The sequence below is a fragment of the Coptis chinensis genome, chromosome 9 (assembly GCF_015680905.1).
Source record: "Coptis chinensis isolate HL-2020 chromosome 9, ASM1568090v1, whole genome shotgun sequence".
Classification (NCBI taxonomy): domain Eukaryota; kingdom Viridiplantae; phylum Streptophyta; class Magnoliopsida; order Ranunculales; family Ranunculaceae; genus Coptis; species Coptis chinensis.
The window spans coordinates 28957990-28966679 of record NC_141464.1 but is presented as its reverse complement, the minus strand read 5'-3'; the positions used below and the strand labels follow the sequence as shown (position 1 = coordinate 28966679).

General features: G+C 36.9%; 1 protein-coding gene across 1 annotated transcript; it reads left to right on the top strand.

Moving 5' to 3' along the window:
- Window positions 1-69: 69 nt before the first annotated feature.
- Window positions 70-6880, top strand: LOC147475442 (O-fucosyltransferase 2-like). The gene is made up of 10 exons (XM_086581934.1): window positions 70-720; window positions 1194-1283; window positions 1403-1502; window positions 1591-1652; window positions 1854-1942; window positions 4722-4842; window positions 4928-5071; window positions 5218-5555; window positions 5764-6004; window positions 6461-6880. The coding sequence occupies exons 1-10, from the start codon at window positions 223-225 to the stop codon at window positions 6767-6769; spliced, it is 1992 nt and encodes a 663-aa protein (XP_086438060.1). The 5' UTR covers window positions 70-222; the 3' UTR covers window positions 6770-6880.
- Window positions 6881-8690: the final 1810 nt, after the last annotated feature.

Genomic DNA, 8690 nt, shown 5'->3' with positions numbered 1-8690 from the left:
ATAATATCTACATTGATAAACTTTGTTATGAATAGGTGTCAATTCATAATGAACTTTGTTAGTGCTGAAAATCTCTACTAAATAAATATAGGAAGTGAGGGTTAGTTAACTATTAACGTTAGAATTCTGTTTTAAGACAAACCAAAATTTTTAACTGGTCAACCTCATTTCTCTCGGGTTTCCTTGTCCTAAAAACTCTCCTCTCTTTCATTTCCTCATCTCATGGCTTCTTCAGAAATAATCTCACATCATGTACATGTGCATGCAAATGCAAATGCAAATGCATCTGAAAATGATAGAGACATACCACCAAAGATCACAGTACATGGAAGATCTCATACCACAACACCAAGAAGCAGACAAACAACGTCTCCATTCCCTAGTACAAGGTTCTCTACTAGCACGCATCATAGTTATTATTCTAGCTTTTCTAAGCTATGGAATTTTTTTCATGCTTTATATTTGCGATTTGTTAAGCAAAAGAAACAACAAGATTGGCCTTTGTTAAGGCATCAGAGTAGTAGCAGAGGAAAGAGGAGATCTTTTGCTGTTGGTGGGAGAGTTTGGTATAAGAGGAAAAGAGTAAGAGGGATTTTGGTTGTGATTGGGCTTGTGGGGATCTTCTTTTTTATGAATTGGTGGATGCTTTCAAGGCTTCAAGATGTTGGGTTTAGCTCTAAAGATGGCTTTTTCAATGGAAAATTCTCTTCGTCCGTTCGGGTACATTTACTCATTTTTAATTATAGATGTCGATTCGACCATTTAGTTAAGCATAGAGATCGATTGCTACTTTTTTTTTTTTTTTTTTAATGATTTTTACCTCCACAATATGAATTTTGAATTAGAATGAGAGATTTTGTATCAAAGCGGTTATTTCAACTGTTTTGGGTTATGTGGACATATATTTAGTAAGCTATATAACAAATTCTATGGTGATTTTGGATCCAATGGTGAAAATTAGGGAATGCAATGCGGTTTGGGTTTTATGATCAATTACAATGCAACAATAACATATAAGGACACTCTTTTTCTGTTAGTGGCTAGCTAGCAAGTATAGACTAATGGTTTTTGGAGGCCATATACGTTTTAAACTTAATATGATGCAGAGGTGCAATGCATACATAGATACACTTACGTAGTTAATACACGAGTAATTGAAATTTAACTTCTTTGTCTTTATCGATTCTCTGCAGGGTGAGTGGAGTAAATTTGCTAAAGGAAAACGTTCTCAACGAATTATCTTTTCCAGAATGTTGGCTTTGGCTGCCCATGCATTAGCAGAGGTAGGTTTGATTGTTTGAATATTAAGTTCTACTCATTTAGCTGTAATTTGACAGAACCGGTTTGATTTTCTGCTGGTTGGTTATTAAAGTTAACTCGTTTTGTTTACTGTGATGTCCAGGGAGCGGGAAAACACGAGCCCAAAGATTTATGGGAGGAGCCCCTAATTTCTGCTTCTGCTTGGACCCCTTGTGCGGACCAACGGAACTGGGAACCTAATGGTAATCCACTATCTCTTTAGTTGGGATTCCTTATATGTTACTCTTTCTGGTCTCAAGGTGGACTTAGTTCTGAAACTTTGCATTGCAGACGGAAGAAATGGATACATTCTTGTTAGTGCAAATGGTGGCATAAATCAGCAGCGGGTAGCTGTAAGTAACGTTTCTCCGAGAAATCTCCTGCATATGTAAATGGAGATTTCATGATTGTTTTGTAAAGTTTGTTCTTGCAAGCATATGTATTGCACATCAAAATGCACTCAAACTTATAAGGCAAATAGAAAGTTCGAACATGTTTAATATAGAAAGCATCTCCTGAGTCCTGACATCAATATAATTTATGGGTATGTATAGGTATGCAATGCTGTTGTTCTTGCTCGACTACTCAATTCAACACTTGTAGTCCCAAATTTTTTGTTCAGTAGCGTTTGGAGAGATGCAAGGTAACTCTTCCTTCTTTTGTCATTCTTGAATTCTTTCTTCTTCCCTCTTCTATGGTGAGAGTCAATTGCTATCTATACATATTCAAGCTGAATATGTATCTTCACACTAATGGTGTATAATAAACATTTATGTAGTAGAACTGGCAAACTTTATCTCCCCTATTAGAGAAATTTTACTCCACTAAAGTCATTTAATCAATATCCAATCTAGTGGCGTACTACCAGGGGTAGCTCTGAGTCTGAGAGGGCCTGTGCAAAACCTGGAAAAGGACCCTCTCATGACATGTAAATCACAACCAAGTTATTTTTAAGATCGTTGTGGTATACTAAAAAAATTGGTAGATTTTAAGAACAATAATGATTTGGAGAATAATAACGGGCGGCAAAGCAAGAAGTTAATAAAGTTCTAGAAAATCTGGATACTACAGAAAGTAGAGAATTGTTAGAATGAGAGATAAAGGAATTTTTTTGATAAGAAAATAGGTATGTAATCTGAAGTCAACTTTTTTTCCAATTTTTTCTTAAAGTGTTTCACGTTTTTGTTGGCTTTATTAATAGTAGAAGCTTAAACTAGTTCCACTTACTTTTCTGTTGTTAAAAATGCAGGAAACTATTTGTAAAAGGAGAAAATAACATGTTTTCTTAATTTTGATCGAGGTTTTCTTGACGTGTTATTTTGTAATAGGTTAATAACTTGATAATTTTGGGGGCCTATGGAATCAGGGTCCTTGTGCGGTCGCATACCTCGCACTTCCTCAAAGTCAGTGCTGCATACTATATACCTAGGTTACATGGACACGCCATATTTTGAAAAAAATCCGTGTCAGATACGTATCCACGTGTCCGTGTCGGACACATATCGGACACATTGTGTGTAATTTACCTCGAATTTTGATATTTTGCTGTGTCCGGCAATTCGTATCCGTGTCTGATACGGACACACCTACCCGTGTCAATGTAACCTAGCTATATACTATTGTAACCTTTGTTACTGACATCAACTACTTCAGCCATGTCACCTAATATATGTTGATAATAACTTATTCTAACTTAGGTTTAGTCTTATGACCTTGTACGCATCAAAGACAAACTGATACTTCCATATGCTTTTGTTGAGGATTACTGCAACATTGCAATCTTGGTGTAGGTTATTGATGAAAGATCTATTGTAAGAGAGGAAAATGTTAAAAGAGAGACTCACTCACCATTACAAGGGAGTTAAACGGAAATATAAAGAAACTAAGGAAATGCACTCCGGATAGAAAAGGACTTAGACGGATGAAAGAAAGATGAGAACTGAATTTTAGCCATAGAGAGAACTGAGAAGGAATAAAAACATTATAATATGTAGCATCTACAGTTTAAAAAATAAGAATCTCGGGTTATGTGTGTAGAAAGTAATTTAGGGAAAAGTTAAGTGAATGAGAGAGCTCATCACTTATATTTATAGAATCATAATAAACCCTAGAAAGGGTAATAAAGTAATTATAGAGGTAATATAGGAAAATACAATAATAGCCCTGCTAACAATGTGGAACTTTTTTTTTTTAAGGGAAAACATGTTATGAACAAGTGGGACCAGATAGACTTTTCAGCAAGATAGTGATAAGCTTTTCGGTCTCTTAGATGCATTCTAAAGGCTAATTTTAGAGGTCCCTTGGTGGTTGTAGGTCCATTCTGAATGGGTAATGCTACCGGATGATTTAATAGGGCGTTTAGCCGTTACATCTCTTTCTCATGTTAATGGCTACATCTGTGCGATATGAATAACTTCAAAATGAAAGGCTACAGATAAGAAAAAAAGTGTTTTGTATTTACCGATAAAATTGAAATTTTGTTTAATAAAATAGGAAATACAAGGACAGGCAAGGGGTGCACACCCGGCAAATACAATTCCCATTCAATCCACCGGAAGGCCATGCTCTGCACCTGAGAATTATCCTTTGGGTCAGCATACTCCCAAGTCGAAGGATCGCACAACATGAGGGAGATCCTCACAAAAAGCCTCAAGAAGATACATAACCCTGGTAGCAATAGGAGCATAACAACAATGCCAACACGGTCATACCGTAAGGTATCCCTCAACAGTCAATACGTTAAGCTATCACCACTTATTCATTGGCAGAAAAGTCATCCCATTCCGTGTATTTAAAATATGGTCCAAACACAAAATAGGGTGATAGTCTCCGAACAATTCTGTTTAATCTTCTCAGAGCAGGTGAGGAAGACCATCTGCTGAACACAGCATAGGGTGACAGTTTTCACACAACTCCAGTGGAACATCTATATTGGAATTAAAGTATCCGACACGCTCCTAGATGTGGGCCACGGGACTGCTCACAAGTAAGTGAATAACGTCTCGCCCCTTGGGAGATGTCCTCCTAGAACTCTAACACCTCACATTACACAAATTCTGTCAAACAGCTTCCCTCGACCAATCGAGTACACTGTCTTCATAATTCAAGAGCAACCACCAGGAGAATAACTGTGCTTTGAAGGCGTTAGGTGTATAATCAAGAAATGTTTACCATGATCACCTATAATTACTTTTAATTTCAATTTTCTTATAATTTCCTTTCTTTTGGTTGCACATACTTGTTAGGTGACCAAGAAAGTTAGAATTATTTTTGTGCTTAGTTTCCTTATTCGATGATGTTGAAGTTCTTTTGATGATTGATGAGTCTAAGGTGTTAGAAAGTTACTAGATTTATGCAAGTGTAGAAATATATATATTAAAGAGGTGGAGAAGTGACAATATCAAAATTCTACGATTTCTTAGCCAATTCAGCGATATCTATCAGGAAGAACACTTCGTGAACTACTTGAAACCTGATATCAGAATTGTGAAGGAACTTCCTCTGGAACTAAAGTCGTTAAACTTGGAAGCAATTGGGAGTCTTGTAAGTACCGCTGTCCTAGTATATTTTTGGAAAATATGTATTGTTTTCTCCTGATGTTTGTATTAACTGATGTAACTCTCACCAGGTGACTGATGTAGATATTAAGAAAGAGGCCAAGCCAAGTTTTTATCTGAAACACATTCTTCCAATCATCCTTCAAAACAGAGTTGTCCATTTCTTAGGATTTGGCAACCGCTTGGCATTTGACCCGATCCCATTTGAGTTGCAGGTACATCGTTTTGACAACCACTAGGTCCTACTTTCTAGCAGCTGGTCACCTCTTAGCTTTCCACTATCTTGTGCTGACTCTCTTTAGCTTTCTTTAATGGTGTTGTTCTTTACAATTTCAATTCCTAATTAATGGACTTCATCTAGAGACTTCGTTGCAGATGTAACTTTCATGCGCTGCGATTTGTTCCGAAAATACAAGAAACTGCTGTACTGCTTCTTCAGAGAATGCGTCAAAATACATCTCGTTCAGGACCATTGGATCCATACCTGGTGGGTCAATTTGTGGTTGAAAATGAGGTGAAGAGGAAAGCAAGCCAGTCTGGAAAATATTCCAGATACTTGGCTCTGCATCTTAGGTTTGAAATTGACATGGCTGCTCATTCTTTATGTGATTTTGGCGGTGGTGAAGAAGAAAGAGAAGAGCTGGACACATATCGTGAAATTCATTTTCCTGCACTGACACATCTCAAGAAGACCACAAAGTATGCATCATATATTTATCTTCTTGTTTACCTCATTTCTTTTCATTTTCTTTGGTCTGAGATGATTATTGTTCAACTGCTTCCCAAACAAGTTTGACAATTCCTTTGAACATGATGAAGTACATTGTGATTTCTTAAGAATATTTGAAGTATCAGATTGTATTCACGGATTTACTTTCTCTTAAGAACTTAAATCAATATTTTGTAGGCTACCTTCTCCTGCAGCACTGCGTTCTGAAGGGCAATGCCCTCTAACTCCAGAAGAAGCGGTACTTATGCTTGCAGCCCTTGGTTTCAAGCGTAAGACTCCTATATACTTGGCAGGTGCACATATTTATGGTGGGAAGTCAAGGTTATCTGCTTTGACCAGCTTGTATCCTAATTTGGTTACTAAAGAATCCCTGCTTTCATCGTCCGAGATTGAACCATTTATGAACTTCTCATCTCAGGTAATTTTTCTGAATCCTCTTATTATTTGTTTAGTAATATATGTCCAGAAGTTCCTCTATTACATTGACATCCTCTCAGTCACAAATGCTATTTTAAATAACCTCATCACCGGCGTTTTGATCTCCTTTTTGTTCTCCTGTTTTGACCTTCTCCAAGTCAAACACGACAAACACTTATTTTTCAGAATATGTGCAGTCTAAGCCTTAGTCATTGTTTACATCTCTTTAATACAAAAGTTAGCACAGCCTTAGCCATTGTGGTTACCCATGCCTGCGCATTCCTTTCTAAATAGGAAAATATATAAGTTAAAATCTTATCCTTCTGCTCTTTGACATTCAGTATGGGTAAGAGTTCAGTAAATATGCAGTTACAGCACAAAATGTTTGAACTCTATATTGTTCTATAAACATATCTAGATGTCACTACATTAAATCTTGGCGAATAATTGGTTGCAGTTAGCAGCACTGGACTTCATAGGCTGTGCTGCCGCCGATGTGTTTGCCATGACAGACTCTGGAAGTCAGTTGTCCTCACTAGTAACAGGTTATCGAATTTACTTTGGTGGAGGGAGAATGCCTTCCATAAGGCCAAATAAGCGTCGGCTTGCGAGCATCTTCTTGAAGAATTCCACGATTGAATGGAATGAGTTTGAGGAGAGAGTGAGGAAGGCAGTCAGGCAGAGTAAGCAGGTTCAAGAGAGACCTGTTGCAAGAAGTGTTTATAGGCTTCCTCGTTGTCAAGAGTGTATGTGTACATCGGATTAGTTAGGCAAAGAGTATAGGTCAAATATATTTTGTTCTTTTTTCATTTGACCAAATGATAGTTTGAAAGTTCAATAGAAGCCATCAATGGCAAAAAATGATAATTTTGAAACACTGATCTGTCATTTTCCTCTGCTCTCTCTCTCTCTTCTTAATTCCCTACCAATAACCCTTCCCCGCCCCGCCCATTCTCCAAAAATCTTGCAAGCTGATTCCCTGGTTCTCATTTCAACCTGCTCATATCCAAGACTGCAGTTGTGTTTGATTCAAAAAATTAAGATTACTGGAAAATCACAGGAAATGTTGTAAAGGTAAAACACAATAAAGGTGATATTATAGTAGAATGTTAGCTATAATTTCATTGCTGGATTGTAACATTCTTTCAATGTTGAACTTCAAGAAAATCAACACTAACATTCTATGGATTGTAGGTATATATGCACACACGTTTTGTTATCTGTTTAAGGTTTACTGATCTCTAATAGGCTCTGTTTGGCAGTGTGGACAAGGAGTCCCTATCCGTGAATAGGTGACGTGGTATATATATTTTAGTTATAGTGTTTGGTTGGTAACAAACTTGAATACCATATATAACCCGGTGGATTGCGCGAACACAAAAACAGGTATACGAGAATCAAAGGGGATAGGAGAGATACGGCTAATCTTGTTTCCCTAATTAGGAGAGAGAAACTAAAATAGCGAAAAAATAAAAAGAAACCGAAAGGTTTTTACTGGAAAGTAGAAACCTTGCTCTAGTCGTCTTCTCCACACTGCCAATTGCTCATCTTTTGCAACTCTATCCTCTCAGGTAAACTCTTTTATTTCTATACTCTCTCTATTTCTCCATCTTTTCCTCTCTTTCATGTCTTGCATGTCATCACAAAATCAGCAGTCTCTTAGGTTTGGGGGGTCATAGGTAATTAGTTATAGGGTTGAGATGCTCACATTGTAATAACATTTGATGGGTCTATCCTCATTCCTATCTGAACTCGTAAGTAGTTTTCATAGTTGTATATTTGTATGGATCAACTTTTATTTTTTTGACATGGATATAGTTCCTGCTTGTGTAAACGTGTCGTAATTTTGTTCAGATAATCCATCCATGTAAAGATTTGCTCTGTTTAAAACTTTTGCTTTGAATTTAGCAACAAAAGCACGACTAGTATGGTGTGCAGGCGACCAATTCCTTGTCTGCTAGAATTCACAATGATATCAACATATTAAATACCCCAGGAATCCATAGATGCCCTGTCAGACTAGTTCAGAGTTCAGACGGAACATTCTAGGACGTGTCTGATATCGTAGAATGTATAGGTGCTATTGGGTTTTTGTTTCAGAGACAGGATTGATAAACAACTGATAGTAAGTGAGTGGAGATTATCTATGTGTTTACATTCTTCTATAGTAATATGTTTGTAATTGAATGAAAGCTAAGGATCATTAAACAGGGACAGTGTTCACATTCGTATCTTTTCATAAACCTCTCCAGAAGTAAGAACACCCAACAGATAACCATTTGCTATAAGTAGATATAAAGAAGCGCACAAAGGTTCCTGATTCTTTAAACCTCTCCAGAAGTAAGAACACCCAACAGATAACCATTTGCTATAAGTAGATATAAAGAAGTGCACAAAGGTTCCTGATTCTTTAATAGATTCGGACTATGCTTGGCTAAAAGGGCTGAGTTCATAGACCTAGCTTCCCTGAATACCATAGACCCGACTTCTCAAGTGATATGTGTATACCAGTATTGCACTTGGGCTGTAGCTGTTAGGTCCGTAATCCATGGATTTTTTTATACTATTTAATTAGGAATGTGGTTCTGTGAGTACTGTTTTTATTCTTTCTCAATCTATGAATCAACAATCAAACAATAACTAGGATCCTTTTTGACTAATAACTTGCTTACTACTTTAGTTAGTTG